A 20,576-nucleotide genomic window follows, 5' to 3' on the forward strand; every position below is an offset into this window, starting at 1 on the left:
AACCAACATTTTCAGGGTGCATTTGTCCTGTAAATTAACTCTGGGCAAGCCCAAATCAAAGCCCATCATGTTTATGTTTCAAAGTCTCAGCATTCAAGCTTTTTGCATACAATACCCTATTTATGAAATAGAACTGGAAACTACTCCCCCCCCCCCACCGCCATCTCTCAGTGGCTTTGAGGAAGGAGTCATGTACATGTAATTCTATGTGGATAAACTTCTACTAGAAAGTGAAAAACAAAACTCTTCTCTCTCTCTCCTTGGAGTCTACTCTCAGCAATATCTCTGGCCACCAACATATGCAGAAGTTAGTGCTTTGGGGGTTGTTCCATCCTCCTTTTTAAGCATCCAGGTGTAGCTTAGAAGATCCTCTCTGTGTAAGGCGTGTCAAGGCATCCAACACCTGTACTGAGATATCACCTGTTTTGTGGTCATTTCCTTTGTTTCATTCTAACATCGACTGTCACCCCAAACTGTCCCTGATATCGTTGAATGGGAAGTTTTGACCTGATTGATTTAAGACCTCTTTGAAAGTTATGCTGTGCTTCAGAACACATCAGTGAGCTTGTTCTAAAAATCAAATATCCCTGGAGTGGGCAGATCCCAATAGAAGCATCTTCACAGAAATTAATATGTGTTCATAAAAATACAGGAAACTCTGCAGGGAACTTCCGGAGAACATGCAATTATTTTAATTAAACTGCAACTCTTGACAGTCTTGCCTTGCTTCAAGATTCCTGGGAGACCAGGATACTATGACAGCATTTTGCATGGAGTCTGGAATGCTGGATTCTGTCTGTGATGTCATCTCTCTCTAGAACAGGTGAGACTGCATCACCCAAGAGCTGGCGAAGGGACATTTCTACAGTGTATGAAGATGGCCATCTAATGCAGAAAGGGGCTATTATGTACATTCCCTCCTGAAATTTTGTATTTTTCTTCCTTTCTCACATGAGAGTAGATCAATGGCAAGCAAAAAGCGAGAAGTTCAGTTACAGGTAGGTATGACACAGCCCAATTCTGTCTCTAGTGCTGGGCACTTGATGCCTTTGACGGTTCCTCTGGTTTTACAGGTAGTCATCAATAGTCAGAGCCTGTGGGATGAGATGCTACAGAACAAAGGATTGACAGGTACTGGGACTCCCTTACTGTCTGGCTTTTGGGGTTTGGTCCAGATACCTCCATGCCCCCTGTGCAGGGTGCTGCTCCGCAAATCCTGCCCTTTGCCTTGGCCCCCACTCCACCATTGGCATAAGTTGCTATTCTAGATGACTTGACTTTTTTATTGCATAAATTTCCATCTTCTAGTGATCGATGTTTACCAAGCCTGGTGTGGACCTTGCAAAGCAATGCAAACATTGTTCCGAAAATTGAAAAATGAACTGAATGAAGAGGAAATTCTGCACTTTGTTGTTGTAAGGGCTTCATTTTCATTAAAAGATTGGTTCTTTGTTATTATTAATATGTTATTACATTATTATTGCCTGTTATGTTATTACATTATTATTGCCTGTTTCAGTCTCCTTTTAATTAAAAATGTTACTTATTTTATTTATTTTCATGTTATTTGAAAAGCAGAAAGACAGAGATAGAGAGATACAGAGAGCTATTTTATCTGTTGTTCACTGCTCAAATGCCTGAAACAGCTGGGCATGTGCCAAGACAAAGTTGGGAACCACAGACTCAATTCATTTCACTCAGGTGGGCAGCAGGGACATAATTATCTGAGCTGTCACCTGCTGTCTCGGGGATTGTGTGTTAGCAGCAAAGTGGATCCAAAAGTAGAGGGAATGGGGCTTGAACCAGGGCAGTTCAGTAAGGGATCTGGGCACTGTATGTGGTGGATTAACCACTACAGCAAATGCCCAGCCCTCTTTTTAGGCTTAAATGTGGCTACAGAGAAGTTGCAAGCATGTATGTACCTCATAATATATTTTTGTTGGACAGAAACACACTCAAATCAACTAGACCTGAGATGCAAAAGCAGACACCGATTTACATATCTTCATTCTTTGTCTATGAAACACAGTGTCTACTGCAATCTACAACTCAACCCATTGCACATTCTCCTGGGTTCACGCCTTCCATGGCGCCTCTCAACCCTGACTTCGAAATGAGTTTTCTTATTGACCTTAACTTACATTTCACCATCCATTCCCTTCTGCAGGCAATCTATAGACTGTCTTTTCCTCAATTTAAGGCAATAATAAGCAATCTAAATTAAGAAACTCTCTTACTGCATTTCTCTTCAAGAGAATAAGTGGCTATCCAACCCTTAAATCCTTAAGTCCTAAGTGCAGGAATTGACTGTTATCTTTTGAAACAAGTGCCATGTAGCTTTTTTTTTTATTAAAAATTTCCTTTATATAGATGTATTTTTGGAACACTTTGGGGTTCACAGCAAAATTGAGTATAGAATTGAGCAAAGAATATCTACATACCTCTACCCCCACATACCTAGAGGCTGTTCCACTATCAAACTCCCACAGAAGAATCGATGGAACTATACTGGCACATCACTATTCCCCAAAGCCCAACATTTACATTAGGGTTTATTTTTAGTACTGTACATTCTGTGTTAATAAAGGTATAATATCACGCATCACCATCATTCAGAGTAGTTTCACTACCCTAAAATTCCCGTGTTTTGCCTGTTCATCCCTCTTGCCACTCACCTAACCTTTGGCGCCCATGAACTTTTTGCTATATCAATAGTTTTTTTTTTCTATACTATTATAAAGTTGGAATCATACAGCATGTAGCCTTTTCAAATTGACTTTCTTCCACTTAATAATAATATGCATTTAATTTTTCTTACATGTATTTTCTTTTTTTTTTTTTTTTTTTTGACAGGCAGAGTGGACAGTGAGAGAGACAGAGAGAAAGGTCTTCCTTTGCTGTTGGTTCACCCTCCAATGGCCGCCGTGGCCGGCGTGCTGCGGCCAGCGCACCACGCTGATCCGATGGCAGGAGCCAGGTGCTTATCCTGGTTTCCCATGGGGTGCAGGGCCCAAGCACCTGGGCCATCCTCCACTGCACTCCCGGGCCACAGCAGAGAGCTGGCCTGGAAGAGGGGCAACCGGGACAGAATCTGGCGCCCCAACCGGGACTAGAACCCGATGTGCTGGTGCCGCAGGCAGAGAATTAGCCTATTGAGCCACTGCGCCGGCCTTCATATATTTTCATTATTTGATAGTTCAGTTCTTTTCAGAACTGAATAATATTCCATTGTCTGTATGTACCACAGTTTATTCACCTACTAAAGAACATCTTGGCTACTTCCAAATTTTGATCAATTTGAACAGAGCTATTAAAAGCATCTGTCCACAGGTTTTTGTGTGGATCTATTTTGGTAAATGCCAAGGAGGCTAATTACTGGATCACATGGTCACATTGTGTTTCATTCTCTAAGAGACTGTCAAACTGTCTTCCAAAGTACCTATCCCAGTTACATATCCATCACCAGCAAAGGTTCCTGTTGCTCCACATCCTTGCCAGCATTTGGTGTTGCCAGGGACCTAAACTTTGACCTTTTTAATTGCCGTGTAGTGGTGCCTCATTGTTGTTTTAAATTGCATTTATGTGTAATGTGCAGCATTTTTACATGTGCTTGTTTGCCATCTAAATATCTTTGGACTTTGTCTTTCGCAAAGATTTTCTCTTAGTGTGTACTTGTCTTTTCATTCTCTTGGCCTCAGAGTTTCTTAAGTACAAGATTCTGTAACTATTTGCTTCATTCTGCAGAATTGGAACCACCTGCAAGGAGATGGGAGGTGTTCCAGACTTCATTATTGGCAGGAAGGAAAAACCAAGTTTTAAAATAGGGCCTGGAGTAGATTGCCATGTGCACTTGGCAAGGAGCTGGTGTAAGAGGTTAAGAGCAATATCAGAAGTGTCCAACAGTTGACAGATAGATGGATCATGAAGAATCAAGGACCAGAGAATCCTTGTGAATCCTGATGGTTGGCATTAGAGAAGTTTGTCTGAAAGTGGTAGAAATACAAGTCCACAAGCTGGACTTACAGAAAGTCTAGGGTTTCAAGTCAATGGGGGAAAGACCAACAAAAGGAAGCTTTCCTGCTCACCTCACAGCCTACCTGGAAACTCAACTGTTAGGCTACCAGGGAGGAAACTTGGGCTTAGACAAGCAAAATAAGGGACCTCTTAGACAAGCAGGAGGTGAACTTGATGAGGTCTAAAATCATTAAATCCATCTTGTTTAGAAAGTCTTTGTGTGGGTTCCAGCACTTGTGGAAGGAGAATTGGCTCTGTAGTTTCTTGGACCCCATTTCAGCCCAGCTCAGAGCAGCTCTGAGAAGGGAGGACTGGCTAATAGTAGAGATGCATCATGATGACACAGGTCTTCACTGAGCTTTCCGAAGGACTCAGGCTATGTCCACCCAGCGGTAGCAGGCTGGGTACAATTCCTCGGCCTACTCCATGAGTGTGAGTCCCGTTCCTATGCTGATTTCACTGGGAAGTGATAGTAGGGTAGTCTTCCATGATACGCCACACTCACAACACTAGCATGTAGTCAATTTATCAGCAAAAAATCATGTACAGTCTTCCTGAAGTATTCCTCTTCTGTTCTGGCTTTACCCTCTCAACAATAGTACAATCATATAGATTGATGCTGTTTTTATGATATGATCTGCCTATAAAAGGTGAAAAAAGAAAATCATGCCTGAATGTTCATTGTGAGCAACAACTGATGGGTGCCCTCTGCTGGAAATCTTGTTTTCCACCATTAATTAAGGAAAAGGTTACTTTCCTGAACTTTGAAGTCTAAAATTAAAATCTATGAGACTGATAACATTAAAATTACCCTGACTTGATCAGAACAAGTTTGTCAGCTAATTTATGCCTTTTTAACTGGCTCAATGCACATATATGTGAATTCTGTTAGGATGTGTTTATGTGTGTGTGTGTGTGCCTGGGTTGTGGCACAGTTCGTTAAGCAGCCACGTGTGAGGCTGACATCTCCTATCAGAGACCTGGCTGCTCCACTTCTGCTCCAGCTCTCAAAATTCATGCACTGAAACCTTAATCTCTCTGTGATCATTTGGAGGTGAGGCTCTGGAAGCTCATTAGGATAAGATCAACGCCCTCACAGGGTAAAGGAGAGACGCGCTCTCTTCTGAATGAGGACCTCACCAGGAAGAACTGAATTATGCTGACTCTCTCCTCTCAGACTTCAGCCTCCAAGACCTGTGAGACATAAATGCTCATTTTTTTTTTGTTGACAGGCAGAGTGGACAGTGAGAGAGAGAGACAGAGAGAAAGGTCTAAATGCTCATTGTTAAGGCACAGACTAAGACACAAACTTAGGGAAGCCCCTCCTGATCCACCTCATTCTGATAGCTGGACCCAGAGATAGTACAAGTATGTTAATATGGAGCGGATGCTACAAGTATAGGGTTTTTGTTAAAGATTTATTTATTTATTTGAAAGGCAGAGTTACTCAGAGACAGAGAGAGAGAGAGAGAGAGAGAGGAGAGAGAGAGCTCTTTTATCTGCTGGTTCACTCCCCAGATGGCTGCAATGGCTAGAGCTGGGCCAATCCTAAGCCAAGAGCCAGGAGCTTCTTCTGGGTCTCCCAGGCAGCTACAGGAATCCCAAGCACTTGGGCCATCTTCTACTGCTTTCCCCAGCCATAGCAGAGAGCTGAATTGGAAGTGGAGCAGCCAGGACTCAAACTGGCACCCATATGGGATGCTGGCACTGCAGGTGGCTGCTTTACCTGCTATGCCACAGCACCAGTCCCTCAAGTATAGTTCTTTACAGTCAGTTTAGGACAACTTGAAATTTATATGGAAAATTAAAGCATAAGAATCAAATACATTAAGATGTGATTGCCAGGGTAGCGTTGTAGCACAGCGAGTTAAGCCACAGCATGCAATGCCCACATACCATGTCAGAATCCTGGTTCAAATCCTGGCTACCCTGGTTCTGATCCGAATCTCTGCTAATGTGCCTGGGAAGGCAGTGGAAGACAACTCAAGTACTGGGGCTCCACACCCATGTGGAAGACCAGGATGGAGTTCCTAGCTCCTGATTTCAGCCTGGCTCAGACCTGTCTGTTGTGGCCATTTGGGGAGTGAACCAGCAGATGGAAGATTTCCATCTCTCTCTCTCTCTCTCTCTCTCTCTCTCTCTCTGTTACTCTGCCTTTCAAATAAATAAATAGATAGATATTTTTAAAAATAAGATGTGACTTCTGGCTCATTTAGTAAGCTCATTTTTACACATGGCCCGTTAGCTGACACCTAGGGAGGGCTGAGACACAAAGGCAAATACGCACCCTACCCCGTCTTAGCACACAGCTCTCCTCCTAGCAAAGCAAGGCAGCCCCGTGTCTGCCTGTGGCACAACAATAGATGTCCTGAGGGGGGTGGAATTCTGTGTAGAGCAAGAAAGGATGTTTAGCAGAAAGGAGTGAGACAGGCTCCTGGGAGGGAGGGGGCTTGAGCTCACTGGGAAAAGGAAAGGCAAGAGCAGCCAATGAGGGAGGAAGACACAATTAGAAGAGTCTAGCTGGATGGAGGTTGGATGCCACAAAGGGGAACAGTAAGAGGTAAGGTTGAGGGCAAATGACGCATGGCTTGATTTGCCAGTTTGTGCAGTTTGATCCTTGAAAAAGTGCAACACACCCAGAAAACACTGCAATAAAGATTAAAAATAAAAATGCATGCATCTCTGTATTGTTTGAACATAGTGTACCAAAAGACTTAGGTATACTTTCCTTTATTACTGTATGAAATATTTATATTTTTTTTCAGGCAGAAGCTGACAGCATTGCGACTTTGCAGCCATTTAGGGATAAATGTGAACCTGTTTTTCTCTTTAGTCTTGTAAGTATAATATTTATCATCTCAATTGTGTTATCTGATTCCAATTTGCAGTTAAAGAGCAAGTAGCACTGTAAAATTGCCATGGGCTGTATGCGATGATAGTAATTGCACATTGTTTGTGCTATCATTGCTTGTCTAATAATATATTTTATAATTTGACTTCTAGGAGCCTGTAATGAGTTGAGGAGTTGATCAGAGAAAAGAAAAATAGAATGGTGTTTACCTTTACTAAGGAACTCATCAGAGATTTGCACAATGAGTTATTTAAATGAGTGAAAAAATTGGACATTTCTAGGATACCTACCAGGAGAGAATTGTTTATAAATATTCATGTGTATCCATGCAAGAAACCGTCTCTAGGATCACTATTTAGAAGTCCATATTACTTTTATCTCTGTATCTACAGATGCATAGAAAGAAGGCAGGGAGTGTAGTCACCAAAATGCTATAATCACTTTCTCTGTATTTTTCTTCTTTTCTATATTTTGTAAATATTCTGGAAATATTGCAGTAATAATAAAAGCATAGTAAGTGCTATATTCTAAAAGAAAACATACAGTTAAGTATCCTATATGACACTGTGTGACACACGGGGAGAGAACTGGAAATTGGGATGGTAAAGAAAGGTTACCCAGAGGTGCTGGTTTTGCCTCCTTCTCCTTCCCTTCATCCCTCCCACTCCCTCCTCCCCCTCCTTCTTCCCCTTTCACTCCCCGCCTGTCTTCCTCTCTTTCTCCATTTCCTTCTCCTTCCTTTTCCTCTTTTTCTACTTTTTTATTTGACGATAGAAAGGCAGAAAGAGACAGAGATAGAGAGATCCCATATAATTTACTGTTTTAATTTCCAAATGCCTGCAATGGCTAAGACTGGGCCAGGCCAAAGCCAAGACCCAGGAGCTCAGTCAATGAGTGGCAGGACACAATTACTGGAGCCATAATCCTTACTCCCCAGGGTCTGGGCATTAGGAGGAAGCCAGAGTCAGGACCCAGAGCCAGGAATCAAACCAGTGCACTCTGATATGGAACACAAGCATCTTTACCACTAAGCTAAATGCCTACCTCCAATGATGGATACATCTTATTGTCACTTTTGATATCAGAAATAATTATTTAAAAAACATTTCTTTAGAACTTTTTGCTTCTGTAGACAATATTCCTGCAAGCATTTCAAGGAAATGAATTACTGAGTTAACTGAATGAAAAAAGTTGATTGTAGATTTTTGCTCTTAGTTAGATATGCAAAGTTTGATGATTTAGGAGAAGAGTGATTGATGATGTGTAGGACTTGATGATTTACATGAGGAATCAGCCAACAATTTCTGTAAAGGATCAGACAGTGACTACTTTCTGCACCGTTGAAAAATAGTCTCCGTAATGTGTCATAATTTGCTGACTTCTGGCTTAGTGATAGCTTACGGAACCAGAATGAGTATGCACAGAAGCACAAATGGGCTTGGTCGCTGATAAACAATGAAAAGATCCCAGAAGTAAGTGTCATGGAGCCACGGGCCAAGGGATGAGATTGAGCAGGTGCACTACCACGTAGAGTCAGGAGCTCTGGAGTGGCCATCACCCTGCCATCTGAGTCAGGTCCAGCCTCAGACCCAAGCCCTGATCTCTAATCCCTGAGATCAATGCCCGAAGAATAAACCCAGCCATGTCCTTTTCTTGATTTAGCTCCCCAATGATCTTCCCAACTCCCAAACTTTGTGTGACATCTGGAATCAATACAGAGAACTTCCCAAGTGTTGGACTGTGTCTCTGGACTTATACTCCTCTTCCTTGACTTTCCTTAAATCTGGCTCCTTCCTTGAGACATTTTTGCTGCAGCCCACAAGCAGTGATTGTTTTACAGAGACAGGAAGAATGGGTTGCCAGTGCACTTGGTAAAGTGATAAGTATAAATACACAACTGATCAAAAAGATAGGGTAAGTGTCGAAGAGATTTCACAAACAAGATCAGTGTAAGCAAACAATGAAGGATAGAATTAAAAGGGAGAGTATGATCCTGCGGGGGAAGCAGGACACACAGCAGACTCATAGAATGGCAAATGCCCAAAACAGCACTCCTGCCTCAGAATCAACCCTTGGGACATTCGGATCTGGCTAAAAGGTCCATGAGAGTCTCACAGGCATGGGAAGCCATGACACGGTGGCAAAAAACAATCTAAATGAAAGATCCTGGTGAACAAGACCCCAGCAGAAGGAACAGGCCATCAAGGAGGGAGGCGCCTTTCTCTGAAGGGAGAAAGGAACCTCCACTGTGATATGGCCTTGACTAAACAAGTTCAGAGTTGGTGAACTCAAGGGGCTTCCATAGCCTAGACAGCTCATAGCAAGAGTCTCAGGTGATTGCTGATGTCATAAATAAGAGTGCCAATTGTTAAATCAACAACAGGAGTCACTGGGTACATGCTCCCCACGTAGGATCTCTGTCCTTAATGTGTTTTACTATGAAACTTAAAAACAACACTACTAGTCGAACAATGCCCTATACCTTGTGCGGTTGTGTGAGTGCAGCCTGTTGAAATCCTTGCTTGGTGTATACTAAGTTGATCTTCTGTTTATGAAGGTGATTGAAAATGAAACTCGATGAAGGGCGGGATGGGAGAGGGAGTGGGAGAGGGGAGGGCTGCGGGAGGGAGGGAGGTTGGGGGGGGAGCCACAACGATACAAAAGTTGCACTTTGTAAATTCACATTTATTAAATAAGAAAAAAGAACTTATGGGGGGCAAAAGCCATTGTAATTCATAAACTGTACTTTGGAAATTTATATTTATTAAATAAAAGTTTTTAAAAAAAGAATTGGTTTTCCCTTATTTCCCCTCACATATTCAACAACTTTCTTTCCCTTGCTTATTAGAAGTCTGTTTTGTTGGGCTAAATCTCCTTCCCTCCCACTTTACTCCTGTCCTTTACTAACCTTCCAATCAGCCCCATTTATTACTTGGCTCAAAATCTTACTCTCAAGCCCAAGTCGTACCATCACGCCAGTGACATCAGGCTGTACATTAGCAACACAACCAATAACCTTGACCTCCTTACTGCCAATGAAGTTTGTTTCCAATAGAGCTCTTCTAATCACTTGTAAAAATGCCTCAGACATTTTTATCATCCATGGCTCCACAACCACAGTAATTACCTAAGAATCTCACTTTCTGACCTCGCAAACACCATCTTGCCTCTTTGCTTCCTTCTTCAGATAATCCCACAACAACCTCTTGCATTCATCCCAGCAAGTTTTGCAGGAGGGAATGACAGAACACTCAAAGAATTATTGAAATATTTTTTCAGAGGGAAATGATAATTACAGTCTCAGGTTTCATTTAAACCTTTCTCAGTTGGATCCTTCTCACTGGCCTTTGAATTTGAGTGAAACTTTTCAATTGAAAAAAATAAGACTTCTTTTTTTTTTTTTTTTGATACTATACTTCTGCCCCACCACCACACATGTCTCTTCTTTACTTCTCAGCTAATAACTCATAAGAGTTTCTGTATTTATTTTTTCTCCATTTCTTCCCATTCCATCAAATGCTCAATCTACTGGATCTGGCCTATGTTTGATCATTGCATCAAAATTGCTGTAGCTAATTGATTCAACACCAGATTGTTACTAAATATAAGATGCTTTTACACCTTTATCATTCTGTACTTCTCTAATGCATTGAATCCAAAGACCATGTTCTTTTGTTTGAAATGTCTGCTTCTTTTGGCCTCTATGATTTGGTTTTCTTTTCACCTTCCTAGATACTACGGTTCTCTATCTCTTCTTCTAGAGTCATTTTTCTTTATTCAGCCATTAAATATTGACCTTATCAAACCATCTGCTCTCCTTAGAAAATTTCTTCCATGTGCACTTTGAATTATCGCCACCTATAGATCAAAAATTTGAATTTACATCTACATTGAAGTCCTGTACTTTGAACTCCAGACTTATATATCCAACTGGTTTGACATCTCCTCTTGTTCTAATCAAAGGCATCTCATAACAAACTCATCCAATACCAGACCCTCCTCCCAATTAAACATGGTCTTCCTCTAGTGTCTTCATTTGGTGAATAGCATCATAATTCATAATGTAGCTAGTTTTCAAGCAAAAGAGTCATCTTAATGATGACATCACACCCAACCCAAGTCATATCTCGGCTCTGTCAACTTCACCATCCAGGTCTCTCTCACCCTTATCTCCTTCTTCCCAACACCACCACCACTGCTATAGACTGAGGGGCTGTTGCCTCTCTTCTTCACCTCTGGAGTCGCTCCTAACTTGAATACCAACATCTCTTCCTCTGCCTCTAAACTTTTCTCCTCGCAGTTGTGAAATGATCCTTACAAACCACGTTTTTTATCATGCTTAGAGCTGACTATACTTAGGACAAATTCTATATCTTTCCATGGCCCTCAAAGTTCTATAAACTCTTCATCCCTCTAAGTGGTGGGCTTCAAGTCATGCTAGGCTTCCCTCACTTTTGCAGCCTGCCTCTTTGCTTGCCCTACTCCCTTTCATACTTAACACCTCTGCATCTGCTATTCCTTTAGCCTAGAATGCCATTTTTATACATTTCAAAAATATATTTATTTTATTAGGAGAAAGAGTGAGAGACATCTCTTCGACCGGTTCACTTCTCAAATGCCTGGGAGCTAAGAACTCAATCCGAGTCTCCCACATGATTGGCAGGGAATCAAGTACTTAGGCCATCATTACTATCTCTGAAGTGTGCATTAGCAGGAAGTTGGAATCAGAACCAGAGCTAGGGTTTGGTATTCGACACTCTAATATGGAATGTGGGTGCCCCAGGCAGAAGCTCAGCTACCGTGCTGAACACCCACACCTAGAATGTCCTTCCTCCTCCTTTTGGCTTAGTATCTCTGACCCCATCTTTCACATTTTAAACTGAGATTCATTTCCTGACTTTTAGAAGTACCTTGTCTGATTTCCTTGACCAGGACACATTCTTACAGTTGTTCTGAGTGCTTTGTACCTCCTTCGATGGCACCTCTCATGGTTGTTATTCCACATGTGTTGTTATTTTTGTGGGATTTTATTTTTTTGTAATTTAATTAGGTCAGGTACAAATTACTGTTATGCCTCTCTGGGACAGTGCCAATGAACAGATAATTAGTAAATATGTGTTGACAAATAGACAAAAGGGATACAAGGTCTGTAGTAACTAGGGAGCAAAATGTTAGAAGACCTACCCAGAGCTTTCCAGTTGAAAGCAGAGAAGCCTTGGGAGGGATTGCCTGCAAGTGCTCCTACAGGGCAACGGCTTGTTTCTGCAGGTGCTGGAGGATGCTGCGTGCCTTTAGTTGCAGGAAGATAGACAAATTAGTGGTAGAACTCACAGAGCTGGGTTTACCAAATCAACACACTTTCACATCAATAACTACTTTAAAACGTTAAAGTGAATTGATGGGGATGGGGACCAAGAATGGCTGACTTAGTCCAGATTAAGTGCTAATTCTTAACTTATTCTGAAAATGTCTTTCATGTTTTCTTTCCCTTTTTAGTATGGAAAAATAATTGCAAAAATTCAAGGTGCGAATGCACCACTTGTTAGCAAAAAAATTATTAACTTGATCAATGATGAGAGGAAAATTGCAGCAGGTGAAATGGCTCGCCCTCAGGTAATAGTTTGGATTAGTAACTACTTTGAAGCTTTAAAGAAATTACTTTTTTGTTTGTTGTCTCTGTAAACATTTTTCTAACTTTATAACTGTCTAGGTTTCTAAAGGGTGCAACGTTTCTGGGAAGATTGGCAATGTGAATCAAAGGAATATATATAAAAAAATTTTTAAAGGCATATATATGTGTGTATACATATATCTATATATCCATCTCTCTCTCTATATAGATATCTTTGACTTGACGATTATCCTTCATCAATTTACCCAAAGAAAATGAGGCAAAGATAGAAAAGGAAGTTTATTACTGTGTTGTCCATAGTATTAAAAATATGAAATCAGGAGCTGGCATTTTGGCAAAGCAGGATAAAGTCACTGTCTGCGATAGCAGCATCCCATATGGATGCCAATTCGTGTCCCAGCTGCTCCACTTTCAATCTAGCTCCCTGCTAAAGGCCTAGGAAAAAGCAGTGGAAGATGATCCAATTACTTGGGCCCCTACCACCTGTGAGGGAGGCCCAGAAGAAACTCCTGGCCTCTTGGCTTTGGCCTGGTCCAGCCATGGCTTTAGCAGCCCTCTGGGTAGTGAACCAAAAGATGGAAGATCTTTCTCTCTCTCCCTCTCTCTATATAACTGACTTTCAAATAAATAAATATGAAATGAACCTAAATACCTCACAACAGTGACTAGAATACATAAAGTGTGTATAACTATGAATCCATACAATGATGGAATATTTAATGTGTTCTTGTTCGATTAAAATGAAAAGAAGACCAGGAGAGATTGATGAATTTTAAGAGTACATAGCATAACTATGGTTCGATGGTATGTGAGTGTGTAAAGTACATTTTCTGCTTAATGTTTCTATCAACTTTGTAGTAAGAAGTAAAGCTATTTAAAATTAAGGAGCCGGCGCCGTGGCTCACTAGGCTAATCCTCCGCCTTGCGGCACCGGCACACCGGGTTCTAGTCCCGGTCGGGGCCCCGGATTCTGTCCCGGTTGCCCCTCTTCCAGGCCAGCTCTCTGCTATGGCTCGGGAAGGCAGTGGAGGATGGCCCAAGTACTTGGGCCCTGCACCCCATGGGAGACCAGGAGAAGCACCTGGCTCCTGCCTTCGGATCAGCGCAGTGCACCAGCCTCAGCGCGCCGGCCGCAGTGGCCATTGGAGGGTGAACCAACGGCAAAAGGAAGACCTTTCTCTCTGTCTCTCTCTCTCACTGTCCACTCTGCCTGTCAAAAAAAAAAAAAAAAAAATTAAGGAATGAGGGGCCGGTGCTGTGGCGCAGCAGATTAAAGCTGTGGCCTGAAGCATGGCATTCAGTATGGGCGCCGGTCCAAGTCCCAGCCGTTCCACTCCTGATCCAGCTCTCTGTTATGGTCCGGGAAAACAATAAAAGATGGCCCAAGCCCTTGGGCTCCAGCATCTGCATAGGAGACCTGGAGGAAACTCCAAGCTCCTGGTTTTGTATCAGCGCAGCTCTGGCTGTTAAAGCCATCTGGAGAGTGAACCAGCATATAGAAGAGCTCTCTCTGTCTCTACCTCTATCTGTAACTCTGCCTTTCAAATAAATACAATAAATCTTTTAAAATTTAAGGAATGAATCATAAAGCACATGGAAGTATGGACACAGTAGCATAAGACAGCACCTCACATAGGAAAGTGATCCAAAATATAGATGGAAAAACAGGAGAAACTGATATGATTGAGAGAGAGAGAGAGAGAGAGAGAGAGAATTAAACAAAAACCATGGGAAACTAACCAAGAAATATTACAAGATAGAACAAATGAGACATGTATAGACTCAGACTAGTATAAGTACTTGTTTTTTTTTTTTTTTTTTTTTTTTTTTTTTTTTATCTTATATTTAATGAATATAAATTTCCAAAGTACGACTCATGGGTTACAATGGCTTCCCCCCCCATACCGTCCCTCCCACCAACAACCCTCCCCTTTCCCACTCCCTCTCCCCTTCCATTCACATCAAGATTCATTTTCGATTATCTTAATATACAGAAGATCAGCTTAGTATACCTTAAGTAAGTATTTCAACAGTTTGCTCCCACACAGAAACATAAAGTGAAAAATAATAGATGATTTTTTTTTAAATGATGATGAAATCAGATCAGACCTATTGTCATGTTTAATCCCAGTGAGAGTCAAGTTGGGAATTGAAAATTTCTTTCTTTTTTTTTTTTTTTTTTTTTTTTTTTTACAGAAGATCAGTTTAGTGTACATTAAGTAAAGATTTCAGTCGTTTGCACCCCCATAGAAACACAAAGTGAAATATACTGTTTGAGTACTCGTTATAGCATTAAGCCTCAGTGTACAGCACGTTAAGGACCGAGATCCTACATGAGGAGTAAGTGCACAGTGACTCCTGTTGTTGACTTTACCAATTGACACTCCTGTTTATGGCATCAGTAATCTCCCTATGCACCAGTTATGAGTTTCCAAGGCTATGGAAGCCCTCTGAGTTCTCCGACTCTTATCTTGTTTAGACACGGTCATAGTCAAAGTGGAGGTTCTCTCCTCCCTTCAGAGAAAGGCACCTCCCTCTTTGAAGACCTGTTCTTTCCACTGGGATCTCACTCACAGAGATCTTTTTGCCAGAGTGTCTTGGCTTTCCATGCCTGAAATACTCTCATGGGCTTTTCAGCCAGATCCGAGTGCCTTTAGGGCTGATTCTGAGGCCAGAGTGCTATTTAGGACATCCGCCATTCTATGAGTCTGCTGAGTATCTCACTTCCCATGTTGGATCACTCTCCCCTTTATTTATTCTATCGGTTAGTGTTAGCAGATACTAGACTTGTTTATGTGCTCCCTTTGACTCTTAGTCCTTTCATTATGATCAATTGTGAACTGAAATTGATCACTTGGAGTAGTGAGATGGCATTGGCACATGCCACCTTGATGGGATTGAATTGGAATCCCCTGGTATGTTTCCAACTCTACCAATTGGGGCAAGTCAGCCCGAGCATGTCCCAAATTATACATCTCTTCCCTCTCTTATTCCCACTCTTATGTTTAACAGGGATCACATTTCAGTTAATTTTCAACACTTAAGAATAACTGTGTGATAATTACAGAATTAAACCAGTCATATTAAGTAGAACAGACAAAAAAAAAATACTATGAGGGATAATGTATTAAGTTGTCCATTAGCAGTCAGAGCTATGCTGATCAAGTCACCATTTCTCATAGTGTCCATTTCACTTCAGGAGGTTTCCTTTTTGGTGTTGAGTCAGTTGTCACCGATCAGGGAGAACATATGGTATTTGTCCCTTTGGGACTGGCTTACTTCACTCAGCATGATGTGTTCCAGATTCCTCCATTTTGTTGCAAATGACTGGATTTCGTTGTTTCTTACTGCGGTATAGTACTCTAAAGAATACATATCCCATAATTTCTTTATCCAGTCTTCCGTTGATGGGCATTTAGGTTGGTTCCAGGTCTTGGCTATTGTGAATTGTGCTGCAATAAACATTAGGGTGCAGACCGCTTTTTTGTTTATCAATTTAAACTCCTTTGGGTAAATTCCAAGGAGTGGGATGGCTGGGTCGAATGGTAGGGTTATATTCAGGTTTCTGAGGAATCTCCAGACTGATTTCCATAGTGGCTTGACCAGTTTGCATTCCCACCAACAGTGGGTTAGTGTCCCTTTTTCCCCACATCCTCACCAGCATCTGTTGTTGGTAGATTTCTGTATGTGAGCCATTCTAACCGGGGTGAGGTGAAACCTCATTGTGGTTTTGATTTGCATTTCCCTGATTGCTAATGACCTTGAACATTTTTTCATGTGCCTGTTGGCCATTTGGATTTCCTCTTTTGAAAAATGTCTATTGAGGTCCTTGGCCCATCTCTTAAGTGGGTTGTTTGTTTTGATCTTGTGGAGTTTCTTGATCTCTTTGTAGATTCTGGTTATTAACCCTTTATCTGTTGCATAGTTTGCAAATATTTTTTCCCATTCTGTCGGTTGTCTCTTCACTCTCCTGACTGTTTCTTTTGCAGTACAGAAACTTCTCAATTTGATGCAATCCCAATAGTTGATTTTGGCTTTGACTGTCTGTGCCTCCCGGGTCTTTTCCAGAAATTCTTTGCCTGTGCCAATATCTTGAAGGGTTTCTCCAATGTTCTCTAATAACTTAATGGTGTCAGGACGAAGATTTAGGTCTTTAATCCACGTTGAGTGGATTTTTGTGTAAGGTGTAAGGTAGGGGTCTTGCTTCATGATTCTGCACGTGGAAATCCAGTTTTCCCAGCACCATTTATTGAATAGACTGTCCTTGCTCCAGGAATTAGTTTTAGATCCTTGATCAAATATAAGTTGGCTGTAGATGTTTGGGTTGATTTCTGGTGTTTCAATTCTGTTCCATTGGTCTATCCATCTGTTTCTGTACCAGTACCATGCTGTTTTGATTACAACTGCCCTGTAGTATGTCCTGAAGTCTGGTATTGTGATGCCTCCGGCTTTGTTTTTGTTGTACAAGATTGCTTTAGCTATTCGAGGTCTCTTGTGCCTCCATATGAATTTCAGCATCATTTTTTCTAGATCTGCGAAGAATGTCTTTGGTATCTTGATTGGGATTGCATTGAATCTATAAATTGCTTTTGGGAGAATGGACATTTTGATGATGTTGATTCTTCCAATCCATGAGCATGGAAGATTTTTCCATTTTTTGGTATCCTCTTCTATTTCTTTCTTTAAGGTTTTGTAATTTTCATCGTAGAGATCTTTAACGTCCTTGGTTAAGTTTATTCCAAGGTATTTGATTGTTTTTGTAGCTATTGTGAATGGGATTGACCTTAGCAGCTCTTTCTCAGTCATGGCATTGCTTGTGTATACAAAGGCTGTTGATTTTTGTGCATTGATTTTATATCCTGCCACTTTGCCAAACTCCTCTATGAGTTCCAATAGTCTCTTAGTAGAGTTCTTTGGATCCTCTAAGTACAGAATCATATCGTCTGCAAAGAGGGATAGTTTGACTTCTTCCTTCTTGATTTGTATTCCTTTGATTTCTTTTTCTTGTCTGATGGCTCTGGCTAAAACTTCCAGAACTATGTTAAATAGCAGTGGTGAGAGTGGGCATCCCTGCCTGGTGCCAGATTTCAGTGGAAATGCTTCCAACTTTTCCCCATTCAATAGGATGCTGGCTGTGGGTTTTTTATAAATTGCTTTGATTATATTGAGGAATGTTCCTTCTATACCCAATTTGCTTAGAGTTTTCATCATGAAAGGGTGTTGAATTTTATCAAATGCTTTCTCTGCATCAATTGAGATAATCATATGGTTTTTCTTCTGCAGTCTGTTAATGTGGTGAATCACATTGATTGATTTGCGAATGTTGAACCATCCCTGCATACCAGGGATGAATCCCACTTGGTCTGGGTGGATGATTTTCCTGATGTGTTGTTGTATTCTATTGGCCAGAATTTTATTGAGGATTTTTGCGTCTATGTTCATCAGGGATATTGGTCTGTAATTTTCTTTCAGTGCTGCATTTTTCTCTGGCTTAGGGATTAAGGTGATGCTGGCTTCATAGAAAGAATTTGGGAGGATTCCCTCTTTTTCAATTGTTCTGAATAGTTTGAGAAGAAATGGGATTAGTTTTTCTTTAAATGTCTGGTAGAATTCAGCAGTGAATCCATCTGGTCCTGGGCTTTTCTTTGTTGGGAGGGCCTTTATTACTGTTTCAATTTCTGTTTCAGTTATGGGTCTATTTAGGTTTTCGATGTCTTCATGGTTCAATTTAGGTAGGTTGCATGTGTCCAGGAATCTATCCATTTCTGATAGGTTTTCCTGTTTGCTGGCGTACAGGTCCTTGTAGTAATTTCTGATGATTCTTTTTATTTCTGTGGTGTCTGTTGTTACGTTTCCTTTTTCATCTCTGATTTTATTGATTTGGGTCTTTTCTCTTCTTTTTTTAGTTAGTTGGGCCAATGGGGTGTCAATTTTGTTTATTTTTTCAAAAAACCAGCTTCTCGCTTGGCTGATTTTTTGTAATGTTTTTTTGGATTCAATCCTATTAATTTCTTCTCTGGTTTTAATTATTTCTCTTCTCCTACTAGATTTGGGTTTGGTTTGCTGCAGTTTTTCTAGGTCCTTGAGGTGCGCTGAAAGCTCATTTATTTGGTACCTTTCCAATTTCTTGGTATAGGCACCTATTGCTATAAATTTGCCTCTCAATACTGCTTTTGCTGTATCCCATAAGTTTTGATATGTTGTGTTGTTGTCTTCATTTACTTCCAGAAAGTTTTTGATTTCTCTTTTGATTTCTTGAATGACCCAGTGTTCATTCAGGAGCATGTTGTTCAGTCTCCATGTGTTTGCATACTTTCTGGGGTTTCCTGAGTTGCTAATTTCCAGCTTCATCCCGCTGTGGTCTGAGAAGCTGCATGGTATGATTCTAATTCTTTTAAATTTGCTGAGACTTGCTTTATGGCCTAGTATGTGGTCAATCCTAGAGAAGGTTCCATGCGCTGCTGAGAAGAATGTGAAGTCTGTAGATGTAGGGTTGAAAGTTCTGTATATATCTGTTAGATCCATTTGGGCTATAGTGTCATTTAAATCTGCTGTTTCCTTGTTGATCTTCTGTCCGGATGATCTGTCTATTTCTGAGAGTGGAGTATTGAAGTCCCCCAGTACTATTGTATTGGAATCTAAATCTCCCTTTAAGTCCCTTAACATATCTTTTAAATAGACCGGTGCCCTGTAATTAGGTGCATATACATTTATAATAGTTACATCTTCCTGTTGAATTGAACCCTTAATCATTATATAGTGTCCCTCTTTGTCTCTCTTAACAGTTTTTGTATTAAAGTTTATTTTGTCTGATATTAATATGGCTACACCTGCTTTTTTTTGGTTTCTGTTGGCATGGAATATCTTTTTCCAACCTTTCACTTTCAGTCTGCATGCCTCTTTGTTAGAGAGATGTGTTTCTTGTAGGCAACAAATAGTTGGGTTGTGTTCTGTGAGCCAGTCAGCTAAACGGTGTCTTTTAACTGAAGAATTCAGACCATTAATGTTCAATGTGACTATTGATACGTAGTGACTTTGCCCTGCCATTTTCCCGGAAATATTTTCTAGTATATGCTTTGAGCTTCCCATGCTCTTTTACTGGTAGGTGTTCTTCCTTTCCCTTCTTTCATATTGATGGCCGTGTTTCTGTGTTTCTGAGTGTAGCACATCTTTAAGTATCTTTTGCAGGGCCGGACGAGTGGCCACAAAGTCTTTCAATTTCTGTTTGCTATGAAAGGTCTTTATTTCACCTTCATTCACAAATGAGAGCTTGGCAGGATATAATATTCTGGGCTGGCAATTTTTCTCTCTTAGCACCTGTGCTATGTCTCGCCATTCCCTCCTAGCTTGTAGGGTTTCTGATGAGAAGTCAGCTGTGAGTCTGATTGGAGATCCTCTGAGAGTAATCTGACGTTTCTCTCTTGCACATTTTAGGATCTTTTCTTTATGTTTCACTGTGGTAAGTTTAATTACCACGTGTCGTGGTGAGGATCTCTTTTGGTCATGTTTATTGGGGGTTCTATGAGCTTCCTGTACTAGGATATCTCTGTCCTTCTCCAAACCTGGAAAGTTCTCTGCTAGTATCTCACTAAAAAGGCCTTCCAATCCTTTCTCTCTCTCCATGCCTTCAGGAACTCCTAGAACTCGAATGTTGGTTTTTTTGATAGTATCCTGTAGATTCCCAACAATATTTTTTAGGTTTCTAATTTCCTCTTCTTTTCTTTGGTTTGACTGTATGCTTTCCTGTGCTCTATCTTCTAAGTCCGATATTCTCTCTTCTGCTTCACCCATTCTGTTTTTAAGGCTTTCTAATGTGTTTGTCATTTGATCTATTGAGCTCTTCATTTCATTTTGATTTCTCTTCACTATAACACTTTCCTGTTCTACTAGTTTCTGAGTTTCATTTTGACTCTTCCTTAAAATTTCGTTTTCACGAGAGAGATTTTCAATCTTGTCCATTAAGGATTTCTGTAGTTCAAGGATTTGCTTTTGAAAACTTCTAAATGTTCTTATCATAAATTTTTTGAAATCCGTATCTTGCATTTCTTCTATCTCATCATCTTCATACTCTTGGCTTGG

General features: G+C 40.8%; 1 protein-coding gene across 1 annotated transcript in view; it reads left to right on the plus strand.

Annotated features, from left to right (window-relative positions):
• The first annotated feature begins 809 nt into the window (after positions 1–809).
• NME8 (NME/NM23 family member 8) overlaps positions 810–20,576 on the plus strand; it is a 49,806-nt gene continuing 30,039 nt past the window's right edge. The window contains exons 1-5 of the mRNA XM_051852900.2: positions 810–998; positions 1,074–1,131; positions 1,309–1,415; positions 6,780–6,851; positions 12,362–12,478. Of these exons, the coding sequence (XP_051708860.2) occupies positions 966–998; positions 1,074–1,131; positions 1,309–1,415; positions 6,780–6,851; positions 12,362–12,478 (387 nt within the window). The 5' untranslated portion in view covers positions 810–965. The remainder of the gene's footprint in view (positions 999–1,073; positions 1,132–1,308; positions 1,416–6,779; positions 6,852–12,361; positions 12,479–20,576) is intronic.

This window comes from Oryctolagus cuniculus, chromosome 16 (assembly GCF_964237555.1).
Source record: "Oryctolagus cuniculus chromosome 16, mOryCun1.1, whole genome shotgun sequence".
Classification (NCBI taxonomy): domain Eukaryota; kingdom Metazoa; phylum Chordata; class Mammalia; order Lagomorpha; family Leporidae; genus Oryctolagus; species Oryctolagus cuniculus.